Below are 27,081 nucleotides of genomic sequence, written 5' to 3'. Positions count from 1 at the left end.
GGGGTCGCGGGGCCGGGAGCCGGGCCAGGGTCGGGGAGCTGGGCCGGAGTCGCGGGGCCGGGCCCGCGGGGCCGGGAGCCGGTCCGGGGTCGCGGGGTCGCCGGGCCGGTCCGGGGTCGCGGGGTCGCCGGGCCGGGAGCCGGGGGGTGCGCCGGGCCACCGGGGGTGGTCGGCCGGGGCCGGCACCCCAGGGCCCGAGCCGACCCAGGCTGGAGCCGCCGCCTCCTCCCCCCACACCCCCCTTACCTGCTTCAGGCTTCCCACGAATCAAATGTTCGTGGGAAGCAGGGGAGGGGGCGGAGACTTTGGGAGGGGGCGGAGTTGGGGCGGGGGTGTGGGCAGGGCTGGGGGCGGGGCCGGGGCCCCGGGGAGTGTCCTCCATTTGGAGGCACAAAATATGGTAACCCTACAGTATTATAACTTCAAGTTGTATCTCCTCTTGGGCTTCCTGTGTCACTTTCAAATAACCTATTGAGAACATATATTGGCTTGAAGTTTTACGTTTTGACTACGAAAATTTGGATTTCTAAACATACTACTAAAATGCATGTCTTATAAAACTAAGATCAACTGGGTTCTGAGAGTGACTTTTACAAAACTTTGTGTTCATTGTAGGAATATAGCTTCAGCCCAGAATTTAAAGAGAAAGTGCAGTGTAATCTAAGATATGCAATACACTACATTTAAGTAAAAAATGTAAATGCCTTTAAATGGACATGGTCATCTTGAAAATCACATTTGTATGAAAATATTGTACCTACCATAGTTCCAAGTAGCATTTTAAAATTGTTTAATAGAACATGCAATATCTTTGAATGTATCATCCTTTCCGTTCTGCATTACAAGTTCTTCTCTACATCAGACTGGATTAGAAACTTAAAATATCAGTTTCTGTTGTTTTCAAATGCATTTAAAATATATTAGTTTATTAATTTAACAGATTAAAAATATAACTAGTCACAGGTCTTTCTTTGGGGGGAGGTTTGCAGGTGGTGTGCTATTTAAGTAGAACTATTCATTGCACAGTTACTGTTAGACAAATTGGATGAAAGGTATTCTGCCACTGTAAATTTACTAGAGGTGACTACTCTTGTTTTGCACGGTTGTCAGCCTGCACTATAACAACAAACATTTCTTGTACAACAGGTACCTTATCCTGGAGCAGGACAACTTCCACATATTATTGGAGGATCAGATCTGATAGGTCACCATGCCAAAAAGAATTCACAGTTGGAAGAATGGTTAAGGCAGGAAATGGAGGTAAGGAATTCTTTCCAGGCAACAAAACAACTGCGGTCCTTCCCAAGAACAGGGCAGCTCTGTACTAAAAGTTGAGCCTATATGCTGAACAAATCTGCCACTTAACACATCCAAAAAGGTGTTAGGGATGTGACCCAAATAAACAAAAGGGGTTCAATGATAAAGCTGACATTCTACTGATTCTTTTGGATAAATCTGATATGTAATATTAATAAACATTTTAATAAGATGTTTAAATCTTTCACACTGCCGGTACAGAGGAGTCTGCTGTAAAGGAAAAGGCACTGACCTAGGGGAAAGTGATTTTAATGACTGAGTAAAATAAACATTTTATTGAAGCTCAGCCCTGCATAAATTCTGAGTGTGGCAGTGAAAGTTTTTATATTAACAAGCTCAGCGACCTCAGCGTTCAAGGTGCTCATGCAGCACTGTTGATGGTCTGCTCACAGACTAGAATGCAGTTGATATTCAGATGAAAAATATATATGAGATGTGCATGTTGTAATCAGGAGACTGAATGTTGTGTTTTTCACTAGAGAACATATTGCCATTTCTATGTAATTTATATCTTGCCTTAGCAGTTCTCAACTTTTTCATTTTGTGTGCTGCTTCTTTAAAAAAACCTCCTCTCACGGGCCACATCCCATCCCAATCTTGCACTCCAGGTTCCATATCTTTCCTGTGGTATCAGTATTACCTGGTTAATTGGAAAGGTAATAAGACAGTATTAAGGAGAAAATGTGATAGGTGGGACTTCTTGAGTTTTTTACTCCATTCCCACTTCTGTATTTGCTGTTTATTTCCTCTCCCTGATTTTAGCAGTTGATTTCAGCGCTAGATTTTACCTTGCAATAAAGCACTGCATAATCTCGCCTGGCCACATTGAAATTTGTCATCTTGGGTGCTTGTTATCCTAATTTGGCATCCACCACAAATTTACTCATTGTTGAATTTATATGAGGCACACCTATGAAGGACACGAGCAGTGGAGCAGAGAGGTTCTGACTCCTTTTTCCCCTCTCACCCTCCAGCCCAGGTAGCTAAAAAAGCCTTTGGAAGCTCTAAAATTAATCATAACCTGGATTCCAATTAACAAAGTATCCCCTCTTGAAAACAGCCATAGATGCTTTACTCCCATGACAGAAGCAACTCCAGTTAGAAGAGGTCAGCACACCACAGTTTGAGAGTATGCTGCTACCCAAATTTTTTAAAGTTTAGAATATAGTTTGCGTAAAAAGGTACCATGCCAGCATGTTGGCCTAACCCTGAGAGATGCTAAAGCTCTGCGGCTTGTATTGTCTTTAGTTGTGGATGTTCAGCACTTCTCCGGCTCAACTCTTAAAAATTTTATAGCAACACAAGGGATCAAACTCATAGGACAGTTTGAAATGGTGAAATTTGTAGCTCCTTTTGCCCCTTCCCTTTTCACCACCAAAGCATACATGTTACACTTAGATAGCATAGATTTTAACTTAGGCTCACAACGTACCACTTACACACCCCTGTAACTCATCACCTGTGTTAGATAGACTTAATTACTCAAATTCAAAGTTGGTGCAGTGCAGACTCAGTTGCTGAAAGATGATAGCACTGAATGAAAAAACCCTGTAGCAGGAAGGTATAGGTAGTTGTAAACTAAAGTAGATCATCCATTACTTTAACTTGCATCTCCTTGGCATAAGTTACGTTAACTTACAGCTACTTGACACTGAGTAAAGGAGTCTGCCTTCACACCACCGCTGAACTAGTTTCAGAGTTTAAAACTAATTGTGACAAAACTCAAAATTTTGACCATTAGGTTTCTGCTTGTTGCAGTTTTAGTCTGACATTCCTGCTTCTGAAAGTTCCGTCATGACAAGTAATGTAAAGCCCTGAATATTTTTCTGTCCCCTTCATTTTTGTCTGACACAGGACAGCTACACTGTGCAGTTAGCCCAGGTAATTGGCACCTGGGTCTGAGCATTTGAGTTAGCCTAGCCTGTGTATGAGCATTCCCACAACAAAGCTGTCCCTCTGTTACTGTGTCCTCATTATTACTGCTCTCATCCATGAATGTCTGGGGCACAGCCTATGGGTTTTTGGTGCAGAAACTCTCTAATATTCTTTTCCAGTAAATTGTGGGAGAACTTCTCGGTCCTTTGGTGGAAATTGTGGGAAAGGATTTTGTAGGACTTTCAGCACACGAGTGATCTTGCCTGCATTTTCACTGCAAAGTAGGCAAGTTCTAGCCGGAGCTAAACCACAGCTCTGGCTTTAATCCGTACCCCTACCCATGCAAGCAAGCATAAATTCAAAGTCCAAATAAGCACATGCTTGAGGGTTTTGTGTGTGGATGAGAGTGGTTTGGGCAAAAACATGTAAGAGCATGGGCTAAGACTAACTACAGTGATGACATTCCCACAAGTGTCTGATCGTTTTTCAGATTGGTTTCTGTAACTATGGTCTACTTTAAGAATTGAAAACCATAATCTGACATTCCTGTAAAATGCATTGTATATGACGTATTGACAGCAAGATGTCTCAGTACAGGACTGTTGTGTTAGTATGAACAATATTGAAGAGATTTACTTTATTTTGTCAGGAACAGAATCGGCATGCAAGAGAGGAATCACTCGCTGATGATCTCTTTAGGTAAGGGATTTTTTTGTTAGTGCTTTTAAAAGGTCTGATATGTTATACCTCACCTCACTTATTTTCTGGACAAATTTCAGTTTTCTAATTAAACCGTGATGGCTAATGCTCCATTGGCGGCCTCCTTTCTTGAGACCACATCTGAGTAGAACGTGGCATCCTCTTCTGCTCTTTCCTAATTTTCTTTATACCTTAAACTTCATCAGTTCCTGGGCCATACATGACTCCTTTTAATGTAATGTTCAAAACGACTAGTCTTGTTGGTAATTAGAGCCTTTTCAGATAGAATTGTTGCTGCGTCATCTCCGTCCTATAAACTCCACTTTAGCCCCTAATTCCAGGAACCTGGGCATTAAGTTTGAATCAAGAGTCACTTTCCTACTTGTGAGGATGCAGCTTTCCTTCCTGCTATCAGAGTTTGCCAGTGCCTGTCTCCCTATTGGTTGGAAGGTTTTGTTCTGGCTGAACCAGAGACTCCCCTTTCCAGCATAAACAAAACTAGTCCAAAATAAAAACAGATTGCTTGGGTTATAGTGCTGTAATCAGAGTCTGGGGGGGACCCTCTCCACTTTTCACAGGGGGGCTCATACCTTTTCACACAGGGATCCTAAATGGGCCTTTGCCCCATTCATTTCCAGGCTTCTGCCCAGGCTGCTGCTTCGGCCCTTTCTCCATGAAAAGATCAGTACTGCGCTTCCCTTGTTTCCTTTTTGGTAGAGAGACTCTCAGCAGGTCTTGCCATCTTCCTGATCTCTCCAGAATAAAGCAAACCTTTTTATATCCAGCATGCTGTTAGAAGCCTACAGTTCCCCTGGTTCTGTGGCTTCTGATTGGACTACAGGTCACAGAATCCCCCTGTTTGGGGCAGGGCCCATGCCACAGGAGTGAGGTGACACCTCTTATCCTGGCTCAAGACATGGTTATGTTGCTGTATCTTGTACGTCTGTAAATCTACCCTGTGTAAAGCACCTTCTCTTCCATAAACCCTCTTCACCAGTTTTCTGCTGATATCCTCATTTTACTTTTACTCCTCCTCCCCTGTCTGCCCTCTTTAGAGATATTAGATTCTTCTTCCACACTATTCCTTGGCCAGTTCATTCTCTGCCTCTCTACATCCTCTTTTCCTAGGCATGAGTCTTAACCCAATCTCTAATAATAAACAAAAATGGAAGCCCACTGCTAGGCAGTCTGCTTCTCTTTATTCAGTTTTTCTCTTTAAAAGTCACTGTATTGTTCGGCACTGTTCCAACATATGCAAATTGTATGATATGTATTGTAAACTATATAGTTTACTTGTATGTGTATGTATAGATTGTAACCTGGAATGAAGTATTTTATGATTATTGCTAGAGCTCTTTCCCCCCCCCCCCCCCCCCAGTAATCATGAGAGTGACTCTCAATTCACACACATTCACTTAGTTAAATCCTTATTTGCAACTTCACCAACAATATGATTGTTTAGAAATAATTAATTTTTAATTGCTCGTTAAACCTGCTACTGTTGGAACTTTTAACTAGGGATGGAAGAACCCAGAAAAATTCCAGCTCTGATTGTTTAATTTTACAGTGGGTAAAATTATGCAAAAATCACAATTTACAGAATCCAAACTCCTCTGTAAAAAAGAATAGAAATGCCTGAGCAGTAGCATAATGTATGAGTAGGACCCTAGCATTCACAGCCATGCAAAACGTGTCACGGACCATGAAATCTGGTCTTTTGTGTGCTTTTACCCTATACTATACAGATTTCATCGGGGAAACCAGTGTTTCTCAAATTGGAGGTCCTGACCCAAAAAGGGAGTTGCAGGAGGGGTCACAGATTATTATAGGTGGATTGCGGTATTGCCTCCCTTACTTCTGCGCTGCCTTCAGAGCTGGACGGCCGAGAGCAGGGGCTGTTGGACGGACACCCAGCTCTGAAGACAGCGCCTCGCCAGCAGCAGTGCAGAAGTAAGGGTGGCAATACATAATATACCATACCATCCTTACTTCTGCACTGCTGCCTTCAGAGCTGGGCGGACAGAGACTGGTGGTTGCTGACTGAGGGCCCAGCTCTGCAGGTAGCAGAGCAGAAGTAAGGGTGGTAATACCATACCAAGCCATCCTTACTTCTGCGCTGCTGATAGTGGTGGCTTTGCCTTCAGAGCTGGGCTCCCGGACAACCAGCAGTAGCGCAGAAGTAAGGGTAGCAGTACCACACACACACACACACACACACACTCACCCACCCCTTTTTGGGTCAGGACCCCTACAATTACAACACCGTGAAATTTCAGTTTTAAATAACTGAAATCATGAAATTTACGATTTTTTAAATCCTTTGTGAAATTGACCAAAATGGATCCTGAATTTGGTAGGGCCCTAGATATGAGACTAAATCTTGTGCTTAGTCTACAGGTATTATTGCAAAACTGAATTAAAGAATGCTGTTTGCCATAGAATGTTTGTTGTGAAGTGGTAGTAATAAGAGCACAAATCATCAAAGAATGCCACAATTTTTATCATCAAACATGTTAGAATACTTTCTTTGTTGCCTTTATAAAACACCCTTCACCATAGTATTCTACCGAGGCTGCGGTTTATTTTTATGCTGCTTTTGATATTTAGTTTTAATATTTACTAGTGGTTCTGTGTACTCCCTAGCTACCACATCTGGTCCCCCTGTCAAAGACTCTGCATGTCCCTTCTTCCCACCCACCCTTATTTTTTCTTTTTCTTTGTCTGGGAGCTAATAGTTTGCAGTATTGTTGTACCCATCTTAGGAGATACTAGATCATTCACAATGTCAACATATTAAAATCTACTGGGAGGATTGGCAGAGGTGAGGGGTGCAGTGGATGTTATGGTGATGGCTGCCATCAGCCAGTTCTTTTATCTCTAGAGAATTACAGAAGTGGTTGAAGTTGCTGGGTCTAATAACCATATGCAAGGGGCTCACCCATTTTCCCTTCCCAATTTTCACCACAATCAATAGGCTGCAGCCCATTGCTGCCTAGAACATTCCCTGGGAGTTCGGAATTGATCGGATGCAAAACTCAAAAAATTACAGCATTATATTCATGTGTACCTCATGAGGGGCACTAAATTCCCCAGTAGCAACTACGTAGTATTGCCAACTTCCCGAGATGAAACATCAAGTCGGACCCGCAAAAGTCATGATTGGCCCAAAAATCATGACATTTTGTAAAAAGATTGTATTGCGTTTTTTAGGCCAGTCTCTTGATTTTTGAACTCCCCTACCCATTCCCAGGGTATGTGTATGGGACAATTAGTATTGCCCACTCTCCCACAAGTACCGGATAAGGTGATTTTGGCCCTGCTGCAGGAGCTCTCACTACCACATCTGCCTGTCTCCTGCCCAATGGTTAATCCTGTCCTCCAGTCCCCCATCAGTTCTCTCCCCACCCAATCCCCTCAATTCAGCTATCCCTCAGTTCAGTTCTCCGGTCCCCATCAACACCACCTCTATCAGTTCAGCTCCCACACTCCAGCAACCCCCGCCGCCCTCAGTTCACCCTCCCAGCACTCATCCCATCTGCTCAGAACACACCATCAATTCAGCGCCCCCACCCTCCTCACTGCAGTCTCTAGCCTCACCTCTGCTCTTTAGTGTTCTTCACCCTCCCCAGGTCTGGGAGGCTGCAGTGGGTCCCTTCTCCTACTTCCCAGGCTGGTAGGGGAGCAGCTGCCATGGCCACGCCTCAGGCGGCTGACAGGATTTCAAAGTAAAATTAAGCCTCACTTTTAGAACTCTTAAATGGCAGGAGGTTTTTTGTTTGTTTGTTTGTTTGTTTTTCCAGTTGATTCAATTGCTTATTCGAGGATTGGCCCTCCCCCTTCTTTATGTCCCAGGGCTCGGCTACACTAGAGCAGCGGTTCTCAAATTTCATTGCACCGTGACCCCCTCTGACAACAAAAATTACATGACCCCAAGAAGGGGGACTGAAGCCTGAGCCTGCCACCTGTGGGGGGTCGAAGCCAAAGCCTGGGGGCTTCAGCCCTGGATGGTGGGAGCTGTAACCTGAGCCACGCCACCCGTGGCTGTAGCTGAAACCTGAGTCCCACTGCCCAGGGCTTAAGCCTTCGGGCTTCGGCTTCAGTCCCGGGCAGTGGGGCTTGGGCTTCAGCTTCAGCCCTGGGCCTGAGCAAGTCTAATGCCAGCCCTGGTGACCCCATTAAAATGGGGTCACGACCCATTTTGGGGTCCTGACCCATAGTTTGAGAACCGCTGCACTAGAGAGTTTGTACTCTACTAGTGTAGCCGCTTTAGCTGACAGGAGAGAGCTCTCCTCTCAGCTTTACTACTGCAGCCCCCGCAAGCGGCGGTAGCTATGTCAGCGGAAGAAGTTCTTCCATCGACATAGCACTGTCCACACTGGCACTTGTCAGTGTAACTTAGTTTGTTCAGGGGGGTGATGTATTTACCCTCTTGAGCGACGTAAATTATGCCAACGTTAGCTGTAGTGTAGACATAGCCCCATATGAAGTTTCTTTTCCCTGCTGGGGTGTAGCCACAGAGTCTCTTCTCCCCACTTGTTAGTTTGATAGCTTTGTTTATCTGATATGTAAATGAATTCTCATTGTCTTTCAAAGTACTTTGGAATTAACTGCCAGATAGAGAAACCACATTCCTTGCTTGAGGGTGGGGTAACTCCTGTTTGACTGGAAATATGAAAAAAAATCCTGACATTTGAGAGCTCTATTGAGAGAGCATGTGTGAGGCTTAATTTTACTCAGAAATCATGACTCTCACAATCAGTTTACAACAGTTGGTATGTCTAACTAGGTGGGTGAAGCCAGACAATAGTTACACTCTCGACAACTCTCACAGGAAAATGAGAAAAGACAAAAACACCTTGTCACCTCTGAGAGAATGATCACTTAGCAAAAAGTATTCAATCTCTGACCTATCAGTCCTCATCCTCAAAGGAAACCTGCACATTTTCAAAAGACAAGCTTGGGAACTTAAATTCATAACTTTGCTAGACACTAAAAATTATGGACTGAACAGAAAGAGTGGAATTTATGGCTTATTACAACAATCTATATCCCACAAACTGCCTGCCCAACTGCTCCCCACCGAACTGGAGGGGTAACAAGCCACTTCACCTTAAATCATAGGCACTGGCTTAATCAGATGCTGGGGGATGCTTGGCCCCCGCTCTCCCTCAAGCCCCACCCCTTCCCTCGCCTCTTCCTGCCCCACTGCTCCTCCTCCCTCCCAGTGCCTCCTGCATACTGCAGAACAGCTGATCGAGGCAGGTGGGAGGTGTTGGGAGGGAGGGGGAGGAGCTGATCGACGGGGCTGCTGGGGAGCGAAGGGGGAGGCACTGATCTGCACGGTTGCCGGTGGGTACTGAGCACCTGCTATTATTTTTCCCATGAGTGCTTCAGCCCTGGAGCACTCATGGAGTCAGCACCTAGGCCTTGAATGGTCCCTTGAAATATGTGTTAACTACTTATGCTAAATTATCTGTTACACCTTGTATTTAGCTGTTACACTAAGCACGTTTCCCAGACCTTTATGTATCTTGAAAGCTTGTCTTTCACCAAGAAGTTGGTCCAATAATAGATTTAAAAATTTTATTAAGATGATGTTAAAAAAAAATAGTGAACAGATTTGAGCATAGAAGTTTCTGGTTATCAGGGAATAACATACAGATTATCGAGGGTGCAAAGTTTGGTTTAAGGTAAAGTGGCATGAGGAATACATAATCTGCAATATCCCCGATTGGGGGTAAAAGGTTGATGGGTCAAAGTATAGACATTGAGATATGAGGGTATGAAGTTCATAAAGTGGCTATGTTCGGGTGTGGATTATAATGAGTGGATATGATGATAAGGATGGATTGACTCTCATCTATGTCACCTACTTTGTCTCTCTAATATCTTGGGACCAACACAGCTACAATCCTACTGCATACAGCATTATAGCCAGACAGACAAGCGGAGAAATGCCATTAAGTTGAGTGTAGGGCTATGTCTACGCTGGCAACTGAACGACAAAACTTTTGTCTTTCAGAGGTGTTAAAAAAACACCTCCCCAAAAGACACACGTTTTGTCGACGACAAGTGCTGGTGTGAACAGCTCTTTGGTGGCAGGAGAGCCGATAAAGAGCAGCTACACTGCATGCCTTTTAGCGACACAGCTGTAGCTACACAACCTTGTCGCTAAAAGCTTTGTAGTGCAGAAATAGCCAAACATCCTGCTCCAGTCAGCCAAAAAGTATATGCTGTATCTTTCGTTTCCCTATCTGAGGGAACTAGTAGTAGCTGTGGGACTTGAATTGCATGTTATGTGTAATTTAAACAAAATGTGATTTCGTTAAAAAAATAAAATAAAATCCTGTATGCTATTACAGAACACATTTTTAATTCACCAGCTGAACTAGTGATTTGCAGTATAAATATTATAGCATATTCAAACATGTAAGGAGCCTTTCCAAATTCTGAGTGTATTAACAGCATGCAGCCTGTGATAGTTATTCACAATTCATTCCCCACTCCCCCCTCCCCCCCCCGCCCCCAAAAAGGATAAATGAGTTGCCTAGGAACAGCAGTGACCCGTAATACATTTCTAGTTAAGTGGTGATGTAAATTGGCTCACAAGTTGAGACATTTTCCTGTCTGAGAGAGAGAAAGAAGAAAGCTTAGTAAATGGAATCAGATTTAGGGGAAGTAAAACTGCCTGATCACTCGGTTGTGACTGTAACCTATTCATCTGTGAAAACAAAGCAGGTTAGAAGCAAAGAAGTGAAGTTTTTTGTTCGTGTTTTGGGCTGGGGGTGGGAGGCAGGCCTGGAGAGAAAAAAGGACAAGGTTTGAATTCAAAGTATAAACACATTCCTGGGCACTAGTTAATCATTTTGTACCCTATCAAAAAAGTTCATTAAAAGATCAAGCGGTAGGTAGGAGCTGGAGAAGAATCAAGTGTGGGAGGAGAAGTGGAAGGAATTGGTAAATGCTTCTGTGAACTGAGTTGTAGCATATGACATGGTCATTATCGGTAACTTCATTGTTATTGAGAGGAAGTCCTTTCAGTATTAGCCTGTGAAAATTCTTGCAGCAAGAAATAGCAGCTTTCATGGTGAAATATGTCTACAGATTTTCATTTGATTGCAATATTAAAGCATCTAAAACTCCCAGAAGGTAGTAAGTTACCAAGTTATTTTTAACCAAAACCACTCACAAATTCTAGAAATGGCACACAGTCCAGGTGTAACCCTTTTTATTTTACTGGCAATAAAAAACACAGTGCTGCAAGAGACTGAACACCCTCAACATCTATTGACTTAGGTGGAAGTAGAGTGTGCTCCTACCCTCGCCCTCATCAGAAAAGGAAATGTCAATTTTTAACTGTTTAAATCAAACATTTAGCTTTGAATATCTGAAAAAAATAGTTGGTATCCGTTTACTTATAACATTTTTTCCCTTTTACTGCAGATATGATCCTAATGTGAAAAGGAGAAGATAAATTCTCTTGAATTTATAATGAACCTACAGCAAAATCATCTTGAGACCATGGTTGCTGGTTCCAGTGTACAATATATACAGGAGGTTTAAATTCTCTTGTTGTAATAATTGTTTTAAGTCCTGCTTTTATTAAAGGAAAACAGAATCAGTTTTATGTTGTTTTGGCATTTCTAGAGTCCACATTTCTGGTTTCAAGACTTCAAACTCCTTTGCTTCAAAGCAGTGCTATAGTACAACATTATAGATATTTAAGGCTTCACTTCAAGCCTTCTTCTGTCTGTTTGAGTTACACTTCTGCTATTACTCTTTGTTCTGAAAAAAGACCCAGTTAATTTGTTTAGCTCTTTGTGTAACAGTAATAATTTGCTGTACAATAGGGCTCAAAGCACAAACACAAACTACATAAAACAGACATGGTGGGGGCAGCAATCTCTCTTATTGGACCAACTTTTGTTGGTGAAAGAGATTACCTCACCCCCATCCCTCTTATGGCTCTAATAACACTGTAAACTACCTACAGTGGTTTAAAACAACCCTTTAATCTTAAGGTGACTTAACTTGAGCACCTGTTTGCATTTCTGCAACAGAACTGGCTCTGTTATTTAAAGTGAAACTTTATAAGCCTCTTTTAATGGGATGCAGGGTTTTATTTTAAATGTTATCTATGACTCTGCCCTTATTAGGTTTGAAATAGTAGCCACAGTATGGTTGTGGATGGCAGAATTCTAAAACTTTCCTGCCACTAGAGACAGGGATTTTATTCTGACAACTATGTTATCCAACTGGTAAACAGCATTGTTGTTAGTGTGCTCAGAATAAAATCTCTCTCCACACCAGGTGAAGGAAAGCCGGTCTAGAACCTGCTAGCTATGATTCGACTTGTGGTTAACAGGTCTGGTTAACTTTTTATTCACATGATGCACAGTATTAGATGTAGTCGAAGAAACTTAGGTCTGTGGATGGCAGCAGTGTTCACACGTGTGGTTTTTTTTTTTGATTACTGTTAAAGAAAACTGTGCCCAACTTATTCAGAGTCAGAAAATGAGGTTCCATGTGTTAGCAAGATGGTTACTGCCACTTTGAAATGATCAATGTAGGTTATAGCTATCAAACATACATTTATTTTTACATGTCAAGTAGTCAGAGGTTTTTTTAAATACCCAGATACTGCTTTTTCATAACAGGCTTGATCTAGATTCAATATATAACTTTAAGTCGGCAATAGTCAACTGCTACTCTTGTGAGAGCACTGGATGAGCTGCTATGAATACATTATACCCTAAGTGTCTGGCTCTTAGGCCTTCGCCCCACCCACTGAATGAGAGATCTAACATAAACCCTTCACTTCTCTTAAATTGTTAAACAAAATAATCAGCATGCTGCTGTTTCCAAAGCTACTTAGAATTTTCAAAGTTGGTGTCTTCAAAGCTGAGGAGAACCTGAGCTTTTCAGTATTGTCATGTACCAAATTCATGAGTGAAGTTACTGTACTGTTTTATAATGAAAATATTCATTTTAAACAAAACTTCAATGAAATCAGATCACCTCAAATATCCATTTTTAAACTTTCTTCATTTGTTCTGTTCCAGTAGGAAAAAGTGTTGTATCAATGAGTTTGAAACAATACAAAGAACCAAAACCTGCTTACCTATTTATTGGGACCAATTGTGTTAAAAGTCATCACAGGCACTAGGAATCTTTTCAAAACCCACTTCACCGCTATTTCTCTAATCTCAGTAAGCCCTACTAACACAAATCAAAAGTACATAATGTATAGGCCCTAGTCAAACACATCTGCAGGTGCTTCATGTTAAAGCACATGTCAAGGGAACTATTCCCAAGTGTAAACATACTTGTGTGGGTCTTCTACTCCAGACAGAGCTAGGGCAGCCCCAGGCAGACCTGTCTGCAAGCTGACAAAAAGCTAAAGGGATTAATATTTTTTCCAGGGAGAACTCAGATTCCCCTGGGATGCATATTCTGTCACATCAGTAGCCACAATCTTTGCTGTGCATTTTCCACATTCCTCCAAGACACAACACAGTACAAAAATAAAGGGGGTGGGGGAATGGGACAGTGATTCTAGTAGCATATGTCAGCTATGATAGCCCTCCTTTTTGGTCTCACCCCTTCCTCTCTGACCTGGACTTAATATTTCTCCCTCTGTTTCTAAGCTGTTATCTGACTTGAGATATTTTAGACAAATTCTCTTTACATTGCACTCATCTAGAAAGAAATCTATGACCCAAGCATTCTTGGCACTGTAAGAAATTTTTCTAAGGGGAGAAATAAAAAATAACCCTAGGGATGCTGGTTACTAATCAACTGTTGCATGAGGATCTGTCCATAGGTCTCAACTCCTCGAAGGTGAAACTTTCTCCCCTCTGTTTTAAATCCAGATCTTCCTTGGCCTCTATCACCCTCAAACTTGCCAAACCTCTTAAAGCCCTTCTCACACTTTCTCCTGCAAGGACCAGAATGGCATCTTCAACACCCTTACTTGGGCTCCATTTGAATGCTAATGTCAACAAAGCCTTGCTTTCTCTGTCAAAACATGTTTCAGTTGCCATCACTTTAGAGTCCTTGATAGTATAGCTCTCTCAAGCAAGACACTTCTTTCAGGAAGGCAAAACCGTTCTTAAACCGTCTCCCAGTTTTATTACAAAAGTAAATGCTCCTTCTCTCCCCAGTTGAGGTAATGTGCTCCCATTTGTCAGCTCAGTTCAAAAACAGCCACAAGGGTGGAAACAGCACACCATACTTGTCAGCAAGATTCGAAGTAGTACCGAGAAACTCTTCCACAAAGTTTAACAAGTCTTCTGCAGCTTCAGGAACCTGATGGATTCACTGTTACATAGACAATGCAAGGCTTCCAGAAATGCAATATCCAAAGACATCTAGGCTTATTTGTCATGGAGCATGGCAACATGCTGGTCAGAACTTCAGCCTTAGTAGGGAGAGAGATATAAGGCTGCAGTACGGTCTTCTCTCCACTTTTGCCAGATCTACAAACTCAGTTTGCAAACATCAGCAGAGACTTCCTTCAGGAGGGCGATACTCCAGTCTCTGGTCCCAATTTAAACCCTCCAGTGTCATAGGGTCATCTTTCCTACTTTCTCTCCCTATTGTTCCTCACTGCTCATTGCTTGCCATCAGTGAAGATTATCCAGAAGAATGCCAATTTTATTTCTTCCAGTTATGATTACACTAAATCATCCTATCCAGCTGTATTCAGTTTACTTATCTTAGAGCAGGTTCCCAATAAATCAATTCCATTTCCTGCCCCTTGAGGTGATAGGTCTAAAAAAACCTAATCTCAAAACTGGGTTGAATGATTACATTTAGGATTTAAATTTTCTACAACTTCAGATGAACTCTTCTGGTGGGTTGCCAGGTGAGTAGGTCCAGCATTCCCTTCAAAGCACATGAACTGCTTCTGGGTCTGTAGCGAAAGAGGGTGCAATTCAGTCAGGATTAGTGGGCACACGACATTTATAATGTAACACACCAACCTGTGGAACTCAGTGCCTTAGGTGAACACCTTGGTAAAATTCAAGAGAAGTTTAGATGGTGTATCTGAATAAAGAATTCTGCAGTTACTCACTAGTATAAAAGCTTTAGCCACCTGTCAGACCTCAGGTTTCAAGTTATAAGCCAATCTGCTAGACCCCAAAAGAAACTCTCCCCATGGTTTATTATTACACAAGTGCCTTTCTTTAAACAATTACCACTGTTAAACAGTCACATACTAAGTGCACCATTAATAAGGTCTGATATGCCAGTTCTGAGGTTTAACTCCAAGACACTTGCAGAGATCAAATTATTTTAAAAACCTCTTGCTATAATTTAGCCTGAAGATATAGCCAGTATTGCTTTGGATTATAACCTATTTCTGAACCAAAGGCAACCATAAAAATATAAATTGCATTGTTACCCAATTCAGGTTAGTGCTACCCTAGTTAACTGTAATTTAATTATCAATTTGTAAAATAAGTCCAGGTCTTCTGAAAACACCAAAGATTAGTCTGTATAATTGACAGTTAACAGTTTTTTCATCAGGTGAATAAAAATCAGTTGCAAATATAAACCTAGCAGCTCCTAGCATAAAAGGAAGATTTCTCAGTACTGCTTCAATCAGTAAAAAGGCTGATTTACATACTGGTTAGCTAACATTTATTCTTCAAATTCTAGACATGCATACTGAAAACTAATGCTCTGTCCAGCCCACTGACCTACACTCAAAACTTAGTTGAATGCCTAGGAACACTGGCAGGAATGGAAGAGATCACTGTTAACTCTTTGGGAGGTGCTGCAAAACTAGAGCAATGGACAGCAATATAAGACCCTCAGTAAAAAGCTGTGCAATTAACTCTTGTCATCATGTTGTGTGTTTATAATACCTAAGTCGCTGCTGCAGTTAAAGATGGGACTAGTCTTTATCTTCTACATTTTTTTGCTTTTGTAAGTCAGTCCCTTTGTCCCATTTCATTATTAAACTAGAAGTACGTGAACACTCAAATTTGTGCATGAAAGATGGAAATGCTTTTTATAATCGGTAATATTATTTTGTGAGTTATCTACCATAAATGTCTGAAACACCTCCAATTTTGGATATGCCTCGCCACCATGCAAAAATATTGCAAGTTTGTTACAAGCGCAATTAGGTCCTTTAATAAAATCTTTAGCACATATCTAATATATGCGACTTATGTAATAAAATCAAAATCTCGTAATTAGATAACTATGAATTGTGTATACTATAGTTTAAAATTTATACCTAAGTCCTGCTAAAATGATGGGGGAAGATTATACTTGTCTACTCCATGTTTGGTTTATGCAAAAAAAAAAAAAACACCAATTATTCACATAGCTCTTAGTTTATGTAAATACTAATAAAACAAGAAATGGCTAAATTCAAATCATGGGGGCATGACTGGGAACAAAAGCAATTATTTAAAATTTTTGCCTTGTTTTATTCACATTATTATTTATGCTATTAAACTGATTTTATAAATTGCTTGTTTGTAATCTACAGTAACTCCTCGTTTAATGTTGTAGTTATGTTCCTGAAAAATGTGACTTTAAGCAAAACGATGTTAAGTGAATCCAATTTCCCCCATAAGAATTAATGTAAATAGGAGATGTTAGGTTCCAGGGAAATTTCTGTACACCACAATGATGATTGTGACACTTGGTTGAGGTGGTAAAGTCAGAGGATGGAATATTTCCCAGGGAATTAGCCTTCCTGCTAAATGCTGAACTAGCACTCAGCTGAGCCCTCAAGGGTTAACACATGGTTGTTAATGTAGCCTCATGCTCTACAAGGCAGCGCAAATGGAGGGAGGGGAGACAGCATGGCAGACAGAGACACACACCCAGTGTGTGAGAGATGCGCATTGCCCCTTCAAGTACGCGGACTCTAAGTACATTGCCTTTTTAAGTAGGCCAGCAAGTTGAGACAGCAGCTGCTGCCAGCAAGCTCCCTCCGTCCTGAGCCCTGTCATGTCCCCCCCCCCCCCGCTCTATAGAGATGAGGTAAGCGGGGGGCAGAAGCAGTGGGGAGGGGGCACCCTGACATTAGCCCCCTTCTTACCCGCCCCCTGCACAGCAAGCAGGAGGCTCCCAGGAGCACCTCCAAGGCAGAGAGCAGGTGCAGCACATGGCAGTTGGGGGAGGGATAGCTGAACTGCCTGCAATTGCTAGCCTGCTGGGCGGCTGCCACACAGGGAACTTAGGGAGCTGGGAGCGGATAGGGGGCTGCTGGTCCACCCTGGTTCCAAGCCCCCACCAGCTAGCTGCAACGGGCTGCTCTTCCTGCAAGCAGTGAACAAAGCAGGTGGCTGCCAAACAACGTTATTATAAGGGAGCATTGCACAACTTTAAACGAGCATGTTCCCTAATTGATCAGCAACATAACAACGTTAACAGGGACGACTTTAAGTGAGGAGTTACTGAACACAACTAGGTTTCTAAATTGTAGATTCCTTAGCCTTCAATTGAAAATACTATAGTTGAATGCCTGTGCCTTAATGCTTCCCCCACTTCCCTTACGCAAAATTCCAGATCCTACATAACTATACTAACAAGCCTAAATGTTTGCAGGCTCAAGCCCCAAGATTATTAGTAGGCACAGACAGACTGAGCACTATCCCATCTATTTGTGCCTATTACTGAATTAATGCAACTCAAGAGTCACGTGGTTGAGATAAAAGAATATGTGTATTACCAATTATGCACGGTCTCTAAGTATAAGTTATGAAGGCTCTTCTTTTCAGTATTGTGTTCAGGTTCTTATATCTTGTCCATCATTGTGATCTTTTGGGGGTTTGAGCTTCATTTTATTAATGTACATAAAGGCCTTTTTAATCCAAAACTACCATTATATACTCCACAGTACACTTAAGAGCAGACATTAATGAACTGAATTAGACAACATGTCTTCTACCACATTAGATATGAGTTAAAGTGCCTGGTAATGGATTAAACTAAAACTGAACATCTATCCAAAGGGGGTACACATGAGTACTTAACTAGCTCTGAAAATTATTATTTAGAAACTTTCAATTTATTGTTTGTCCCAGCTATAATGAATAACATTTGGTAGTGTCTATAGTAGTTTATTTATCTAAATACTTGGGCTTGAGACTCTAGGTGTCACCTTAGAGACCAGAGGTGTGAAATTTAGAATGTGCCGATTTACAATCTTGAGTTTGCATCCTTGTCACTCCCATAAGCAGAGAATGATGGGTTAGCAAGAACATGTCTCTACAGGCTCAGTCATTTTGTATGGTGACAGTTTTAGACCATGGCTTTTAAAAAAGAAATATGAGTGGTTAGAGACATCCTAGTAGTAATGTTAAGCATTACCTTAGAAAAGAGCAGGAGCCAGTGCTTGGATTTAGTAAGGGAAGATGGGCGTGTCTGCCCCCATCTCCACCAGATAAGAGATCCCATCAGTCTTCTTTAGTGGGATTGTGAGAAAAATTGTTTACAAGTTTTACAGTTACTTCTCAACAATATTTCCTTTTTAAATAGATTTTTTTTTCAAAAGTACATTAGGTATTCACTATATTGACACTCTCATAAGAGCACTTACATCAGCACTTTATTATTTTACTGTAAACCAGAATATTCTTGGAAAGTTACATAGCAGTGTAATAGAGAACAGATCTCTATAAAATCCCTATATTATGGTCCTTATGCACTTATGGAAGTGTAGGCATACGCTTGACAAAAACATTAGTGATTGTCAAATTAGCAGTTACGCTTAAAGGAATGCTGTTCTCTCTTTTATCCCAGTACCAAATTATGATGGATCTGGTTTAACTGTTAAGCCAATTTTTTCTGCTTATAGAAATCCTCTTTCTTTATTGTAAAGACTGTTTTACTAAGGGATAAATAAACATTTATAAAAATGCCAGTATTACTATGGCAAAATAAATATAATCCTTGTTCAAAATACGCACACTTGCTTTGAGACCAAAGATCATCACAAGGAAAGCTTTCTGCTCTTACAATGTAACTTAGATTTATACTTTCACAATAAGTATATTTTGTGTGGTGAAATACTAAGAATAAAATCCAGCGCTCCGGCAAAGACATTCTCTTTCCAGAGAGTAAGTGTGCTCTTTCATTTGAGCAAGAGACCAGAGGCAAGTCAATGTAAGTTAGTCTCATTTGCTGTCTATCTGGAAGAAATTCCAGTTGTGGAACAGAGCACTTAAAACAGCAGACCACATTTCTGTCTTTTGAAAAGGGTGAAGTAATGTAGTGTCAGCATCCTCTACCAGGCAATACAAGCATGACTTGTATACGTAACAAAGAAGAGGCTACTAATGAATTTAGCTGTCACTGAGTTGCTTGTTAGAGTATGCCTGTAATTCCATATATGAACGTTTATATGACTGCATGTTTTAGGGGACACCATCTCCACCCCCGCCTCTTTCAACAATTAGTTGATGTTTCTTCTTTTGTCTTGTAGCCAAACATCGTGCAATACTCAGTGCACCTCCTTTTAAAAAACGTACAAAATTGTCTCCAACCAGCGGGCCTAATGCAAAAAGATTGGCTTCCTTAGTGCACTCGTAAGTATATGGATCAATCTCAATAGGATTACCCTTGCATGTGATTGGCTGGTTTGGGTTATGACCTATCCCCTGACCGTGGTCCTTTAGAAAGAACAAATTAGGGTGAGAACCTATCAGTACTAAGGCTACGGAGAACTTGAAGATTTTCTTCAATCCAGAGGCACTCTGTAGGACACATTTCATGTCTGGCTTGAAGGAAAGTACACGGTGTTCAGGAAAACTGGTGTAAGCAGAATGCAGATTAGAGTCCACAGCGTGTGACTGAGTACACATCATATGATAGACCTTATGGTATTCAGGATAAAGCTTTTTAGGCAGCTGTTTGAAAATTAAACTTGGATCAGTAACCCTTCTACGAAACACATGAATTACAGGGATGTTATTGTTGTAAGCACACAGTACTGCATCAGCTGCTGAGAGTCCAGCACCCACGATTAAGACAGGGTCTACTTTCCCACGTAGTTTTCCTTTGCTGATGGCAGCTCCAAAGTCAGACATGGAATGAAACACAAAGGGAAATTCTTCTCCTTCAACCTGTAGTCGGCCAGGAGAATCAAAAGTTCCAGTCGCAAGAGCCACATTCTCAGCAAAGAGGCAGAAGGGCACCTGAGAGCCATCTGTTGTTCTCTGATAACCTCTGACTTCCCAGTTTCTCTTGATCAATGATGTTTGTACATCTTCCTTTTCCATTTGCAAATTCTGTGTTGAAATATCTTCACTCACTTGGCTTTCATCTTCATCATCCTGTTCTCGGTAAAGTCTTGAAACAGATGTTACGTAAGCATTGTCTCTGAAGTTCTTCTGGAGGCCCATGACTTTAACATACTGTTTATAATAACAAGCTATTTCCTCTGGCATAACTCTGTCACTCTTTATACTTCTGAAACAAAAACAAAAGGCTTCCAGTTAACATTTATGCTCCAATAGATGGGTCGAACATCACATTTGAAATATTGAATGTACAGATTCAAATTTAAGCAGGGTTGATTCAGCCCTTCACTCTCAACATAACTACACTGAGTTCAATATGTTTTATTGTATGGAGTTTGAAGACAAGACTGTAAACTGCTCTTTTGATGTCTGAGAGACAAGTGGGTGAGGTAATATCTTTTATTAGACTCACTTCTGTTGGTGAGAGAGACAAGCTCTTGAGCTATACAGAGCTCTTCTTCATGTTTAGGAAAGGTACTGAGTGTCACAGCTAAATACAAAGGCTTCTCTACACTGGCACGCTAAATCAGTACTGCTGTGATCGATGCAGCGGCATCAATTTAGCGGGACTGGTGAAGACACAATAAGTCAATGGTAGAGCGCTCTCCCATTGACTTCAGTACTCCACCTCCCCAAGAGGCAGAAAGTAAGTCCGCGGGCGAAGCTCTCCCGCTGACATAGCACGGTGTAGACACCGCGTTAGCTCAGCGTAAGCTACGTCATGCAGAGGGGTGATTTTTTGCTCACCCCCGAGGGATGTAACTTACATCGACTTAAGTAGCAATGCAGACCAGTCCCAAGTTTGAATAGATAATTTAGCATAAGTTATTAGCACATATTCTAAAGGACTATTCAATGTGAAGTGTTAACACCCCTGTAGTCATAGGACAAAAAGGGGAATTAGTGGGTTACACATTGTTGTAAAAAGCCATAAATCCAATGTCTTTATTCAGACCTGATTTTTTAGCGTGTAGCAAAGTTATGAATTTAACCTCCCAGGATCATCTTTTGAAAGTGTTGTACAGGTTTCCTTTGAGGATGCAGGCTGATAGGTCAGACAGAGTCATCAACTTGTGAAATGTGTTCACCCACAAGTGACAGGGTAGTTTTATCATTTTCCTTTGAGAGTTCATTTGAGAGTGTAGTGATTGTCTGGTTTCACCCATATGGTGGTTACTGAGGTATTTACTGCACTGGATGATGTACACCACCCGTGATATGCATGTGTAGGACCCATGGATCTTGAAAGGTGTGTTGTGGGGGTGGGGGGTGTTGATCATTGTAGCTGTGGAAATAGTTCTTCCTCACTCACCTTCTCTTTCTAATATCCTGGGACCGACATGGCTACAACAACACTGCATACAACTTTTGATTTCTGGTATACAAAACAAGTCAAGTTTGAAGAAAATTAGTTCTTTAATTTTAAAGATGGACAGCAACTTGAAATTTTCATGGCTTTTTTTGAGTAATTCAAAATTAGTCATGAAACAAGAGGACAACAAACTCAGTTCATAACTTTTAACATCACTGAAATGATTTTCTTCCAACTTGGTATGTTTTGTAGGTCTCATTGAGACTTCAAATCAAATTTGAAGGCTGTGCTATAAAACTATATAAATTCCAGCTTGTTATATATTAAGACAATTTATAACAAGATTACATTTTAAAGCCTAAGTACCAGATGTCAGAGCTAGTTGAGCTTTCAACCTAAACTCTGACTTCTCAACTCTAACTGCAGTAAGGGTAGTGTTTTGCATAATATATATATTTTATAATATATTTTCTACACGTTTATTTAAATTGAGATTTTGATTTAACTAAGAACGTAATGGCTCAGGCCAAAAGCTGCATTTTTCTCTGTGCAGTGGTGAGCCCTCAGTCAGTGCAACATAATCCTGCACTTACTCCACTGGTAAAAAAGTTCTTAAAACTAGAGCACTACAAAGGTGTTAATTTTATCTCCTCAGAGTGTTGCATAAACACTAACCCCAATCCTTACAACAGTAAGGTAGGAAGGCAAGTATTAGCTCAATTTTATAAGGAAACGGACATTGTTACTCAGTGTGGGGCTATGTAAGTCAGTGGCAGAGCTGAGGTTAGAACTCAAGAACTGTGGACTCCCAGGCCTACACTTGCACATCAATCTGTCTCAAATTATTTGGTTTCTAGGACTAACTTCTCCCTCATCCAAGAAAAAGTCTTCAGGTATCTTTATGAAGGCTCTCTTAGGATCCATGTATATCGTTAATTACAAGAAGAAGAAGAAAAAAAACGAACACCTACATTAGTAGAACTTTAAGGTTGCAATCTCAAGCATACAAAAGTTAAAAATGCCAAAAATAAGGTTTCTCATGCAACCATAATTTGTCCCCTTCTGCATCTGCATGACAGAATCTTTAATTACATTATCTTATTTTTTCCACACAACCACTACCTCACTCAGTATACAGGATGAATGGTGCTCACTGAATGGCAACTGTTCAATATTTCTTTTTAATCCTCCTCATTCTATGTGTGAACCCAACCTTGCTGCTGTTTTTGTTTTAATAATTAGGACCCTACCAAATTCACAGTACATTTTGGTCAATTTCACAGTCATAGGATTTTTAAAATAGTAAATGTAATGATTTCAGCTATTTAAATCTGAAATTTCACAGCGTTATAATTATAGGGGTCCAACCCAAAAAGGAGTTGTCGGGGGGAGGTCACAAAGTTATTGTAGGCGGGGTTGTGGTACTGCTACCCTTACTTCTGCACTTCTACAGCCAGCGGCGCTGCCTTCAGAGCTGGGCAACTGGAGAGTGGCGGCTGCTGGCGGGGAGCCCTGAAGGCAGAGCTGCCGCCAGCAGCAACACAGAAGGAAGGATGGCCTGGTATGGTATTGCCACCCTTACTGCTGTGCTGCTGCTGGTGGACCGCTGCCGTCAGAAGTGGGCGCCCGGCCATAGGCGCCAACTCTGGGGATGCTCCGGGGCTGGAGCGCCCACGGGGAAAGCTCTGCACCCACCGGCAGCCAAGTTCCCCCCTCCTCGCCTCCTTTCTCCCCTTCCCCCCGCATCACGTCCCTGCTCCGCGCCGTGTCCCTGCTCCTCACCCTCCCTCCCAGCACTTCCCACCACCTAATAGCTGTTTGGCAACGCTTACAACTTTCCGGGAGGGAGGGAGAGGAGCGGGGACGCGGCGTGCTCAGTGGAGGAGGCAGAGAAGAAGCGGGACAGGGGTGAGGACTTGGTGGAATGGGGGTGGGAAGTGGCGGGGACTTTGGAGAAGGGGTGGAATGGGGGTGGGGCAAAGGCGGTGAAGGGGCGGGGCCAAGGGGGGGGGGGTCGAGCATGCACCGGGAAGAGGGCAAGTCAGCGCCTATGCACCCTGCCAACAGCCGCCACTCTCCGGCCACCCAGCAGTAAGGGTGGCAATGCCACAATCCCCCCTAAAATAACCTTGCAACCCTCCTGAAACTCTCTTTTGGGTCAGGACTCCCAATTTGAGAAACTCTGGTCTCCGCCGTGAAATTGGTATAGTATAAGGTAAAAGCATACGAAAGATCAGATTTCACGGGGGAAGATCAGATTTCACGGGGGAAGATCAGATTTCATGATCCGTGATGCATTTTTCATGGCCATGAATTTGGTAGGGCCCTAATCTTACCTTATCTATCTTACAGTGTATTAAATTCAAGCTCCTTAGCCTCACCTATTAGCCCCCACCACAGTCTTCCCCCCCACCTACGTATCTGATCTAATTTCTATTGGTATCCCCTACCATTCCCTCTTCTGCTTCTTATGCGCTTTTCAACTCATACTCCTATGTTCAGTTCTTATTCCCATTCTGCTCTTTCATGCCGCCTTTTATAAACATAAGTCTCCTTTTCCTCATCACTCTCTTCCTTCAAATCTTTCCTTAAAACCTCTTCAGATTTATCATCATAATTAATAATTCTTACACCTTCTATCTAGGAGCCCAAGCCTGCAAACACAACTGTTTTGCAGTTGTTTATTCCCATGAGTAATTCCATTGATTTCATGGTAGTAAACACTTTAACATAGTAGCACTTGTAGGACTTGTTTATAAGCATAGCATGAATTAAGTGTGCTAGAAAGTGCTCTTTAATTAAAAAACAAGGCTGTAGAAAATAAGATGATATTAAAGGTTCATTTTTTAAGATGGGGATTTTAATCAGCACAATGTAACTACTCCAAATACTATATGTATCACTTAAGCACTGGGACGATTGATGCTCCAGAAAGGTCTACAAAATACAATCCATTTTTTAAATATATCATTTAGCTCATATTTTATAATGGGCACTAGTAACTAATATATTTGTTTTGAACAACCACTGTCAGATCCACTTTAAAATGGCCCTGAAATTCCATTACATAAACTTCTGAGACAAAGAGAGGTTTAAAAGAAAAAGACAAAAGTGACTAATTTCATTTTTGGCATAATAGCAGGAGAAAACAAGTGAATGACCACATGCACGTGTTAAAAACTTTCAGTCAGAGACCCTGAATAACAAGATTAAATACAAAGCAAATTCACCAATTTGCTTTTTGTACACAAGCTTATAATAAAAAAAATTTTCAGGTGAAGCTATAATGACCAGTTTCCACCTTGTTAAATAAGTATACCATTGTCTAAGGCACTCAAGGAATGAGAAGTGCCACTGTAATAATTACAATTATTATCTAGCAGTTCTCAAATTTAAAAAAAAAAAAAAAAAAATGTTCTATTTACAGAAGTCACATTTTCTGCATCTATCACTTTAAGAAACTTACTGTCTTTACCTGCGTTTACTAGCTGCCCAATCCTTAAACTTCAGTCCTGGTAACTCCATCCAGTCTCCAAAACTGATTGTCAACATAGAATCTTCCATAGTCTATGGGAGGGGGGGAAAAAATCAAACTAAATGGATCAGGTAAATTTTAAAATTATTTTATATGAGTACATTTCTTCTAAATATTGCTAAAGTGGTTCCACTGCACTTATCCAGAAATAAAAAGGATGATGATGTATCAGCATGTGGACTGCAAATAAAACAAGATTTCATGTTATAATTAGGAAATAAAGTATGCAGTTTGATCATGCAGTGATGCATTTTGATAAATTTAATGGAGAAAAGCAGAAGAATTACAGATGAGGAAAGTACAACTAGAAAGGAAAATAAAAGCAAGATATTGCAAGCATGGAACTAAAAATAAGAAAAACAACAAGTGCTGGGAGGCCAATAAAATATGAAATACAAAGTCCTAAATCTTTAGCTAAATAGTGCCTGGTAGCAATCAAGGAAAGGACAGGTGGAAAACAAAAGGAGGGCGGTAGAGAGCACCATTACATTATATCTCATGTTCAAAACTTTAATGAATAAGACAATTAACAGGCTCAATACAGTGGATAAGGTCAGAAGTCCCACAGGTAAGGGGAAGTTTGGGTCCCTAAGAATGAGGGAAACAGGATTACAAACTGTAAACCTCATCCTGCTCTCATCAAAATCAACGGAAAAAACCTCTTAATGATTTCAATGGGTGATGATCAGACTCTGTACAAGATGTACATATAGGGAAAAATATTACAGCAAAAAATCAACAGAAAATATATGGCCAAGTATAAAAAGGGATCCTATTACCTAAAAGGATGGAACATTAGATGTGTTGAACATGATAAGGTTCAGAAGAAACTGAAATACAGAGCACTAGCAGAGAAACCTCTGTTTCCTCTCCCACCATTTGTCTATCTTGAATATTGAGGTTGTAAGTGCCTTGGGGTAGAGCTTGTCTTTTACTATGTGTTTGTACAATGCATAGCACACTGGGGCCCTCAATATCAGTTGGGGCTTCTAGATGTTATTGTAGAACAAATATTAAAAAAAATAAGAAACCTCTCAGATAAACAGGATGAGATAAATATCAGTTCTAGATGGCAATCTTATAGAATGACATTGAAAGATAGACTCTCTTTTGAGTACTCGAGAGAGGTCAGATTCAGGGCACTACTCAGCTGGAAAAGTGTTTTACCCATATATTTTTATTTGTCCCATTGAAGAAAGTGCATTGCATGGCTCTGGGAAGCAAAATCATCTTTTTAGTGTCTAACCTGCACAATCTTAAATCAGGAAGTGTGAAAGGACTCAACGTGTTTTAGAACAGAGGAACAGTGGAGAAATATATGCACTGAATTTATGAGACAGATGTGGCTTGGCCATTATTATTGATAAATATATGGATACATCGAAACAATGGGGTAGAAACAGCCAGCTTTATAATGTTAGGAAATGAGAAAGGTGTTGCAAAACTGTTTAAGGATGTCCCTGAATAAACAAGCACCTTGTCTTCCCTTTCAACAGCACTGCTCTTCCTACACACACACTATTGCCAAGGGTTACCTTTTGAGATATCCCATTTTGTAAGGTAGTTTTCAACAGTTATTTCCACTTTATTTACAAAAATAAGATCATGAAAGTTGAAATTAATTCAAGTGGTGGTTAATGAAAATGACAAGGGAGTCCACATTTAGGCATAATAATCTTTTGCCCTTCTACAGTGCCCTCCATAAAAGGATGAGTGCTTTGAAAAACAGATCCCAAATCCCATATAACACTGGTCTACAATTTTTGAGAAGTTGTCTGCTTCAGAGATAAAATGTGCTATTTATTATGTATTTTGAGGTGCTGAATTCAAATATGATAATTAAAACAACTGATTGGCTACTGTTTCTAAGATATTTAAGTTTTTACTTTTTATGTCATGTATATTGTGTAGATAGTAGAGTTTTAATCATAAATTGTAAACCTAGGTCTTTTCATGTGTTTATGGTTGCTTTACATGATAATATTTCACCTGTCCTGTTTATGTAACACTTTAAAAATCAGCAAAAGGGTTATATAAATAAAATTTATTATGAAACAAAAGGCAAAAAACTA

The 27,081-nt window shown here is 41.0% G+C and overlaps 2 protein-coding genes across 4 annotated transcripts in view; one reads left to right on the top strand and one right to left on the bottom strand.

The window, feature by feature from the left end:
* Positions 1 to 11,512, top strand: part of NBN (nibrin) — a 62,106-nt gene extending 50,594 nt beyond the window's left edge. For all 3 annotated transcript variants that reach the window (XM_034763238.1, XM_034763237.1, XM_034763239.1), the window contains 3 exons: positions 1,147 to 1,260; positions 3,842 to 3,891; positions 11,335 to 11,512. In XM_034763238.1, coding sequence (XP_034619129.1) covers positions 1,147 to 1,260; positions 3,842 to 3,891; positions 11,335 to 11,365 — 195 coding nt within the window. In that variant the 3' untranslated portion in view covers positions 11,366 to 11,512. The remainder of the gene's footprint in view (positions 1 to 1,146; positions 1,261 to 3,841; positions 3,892 to 11,334) is intronic.
* A 6,935-nt stretch (positions 11,513 to 18,447) lies between these two features.
* Positions 18,448 to 27,081, bottom strand: part of OSGIN2 (oxidative stress induced growth inhibitor family member 2) — a 36,216-nt gene continuing 27,582 nt past the window's right edge. The window contains exons 5-6 of the mRNA XM_034763236.1: positions 24,950 to 25,041; positions 18,448 to 20,331 (exon numbers count right to left, since the gene is read on the bottom strand). Of these exons, the coding sequence (XP_034619127.1) occupies positions 19,278 to 20,331; positions 24,950 to 25,041 (1,146 nt within the window). The 3' untranslated portion in view covers positions 18,448 to 19,277. The remainder of the gene's footprint in view (positions 20,332 to 24,949; positions 25,042 to 27,081) is intronic.

The sequence above is a fragment of the Trachemys scripta genome, chromosome 2 (assembly GCF_013100865.1).
Source record: "Trachemys scripta elegans isolate TJP31775 chromosome 2, CAS_Tse_1.0, whole genome shotgun sequence".
NCBI lineage: Eukaryota > Metazoa > Chordata > Testudines > Emydidae > Trachemys > Trachemys scripta.
This window is presented reverse-complemented; position numbering and strand designations above follow the sequence as displayed.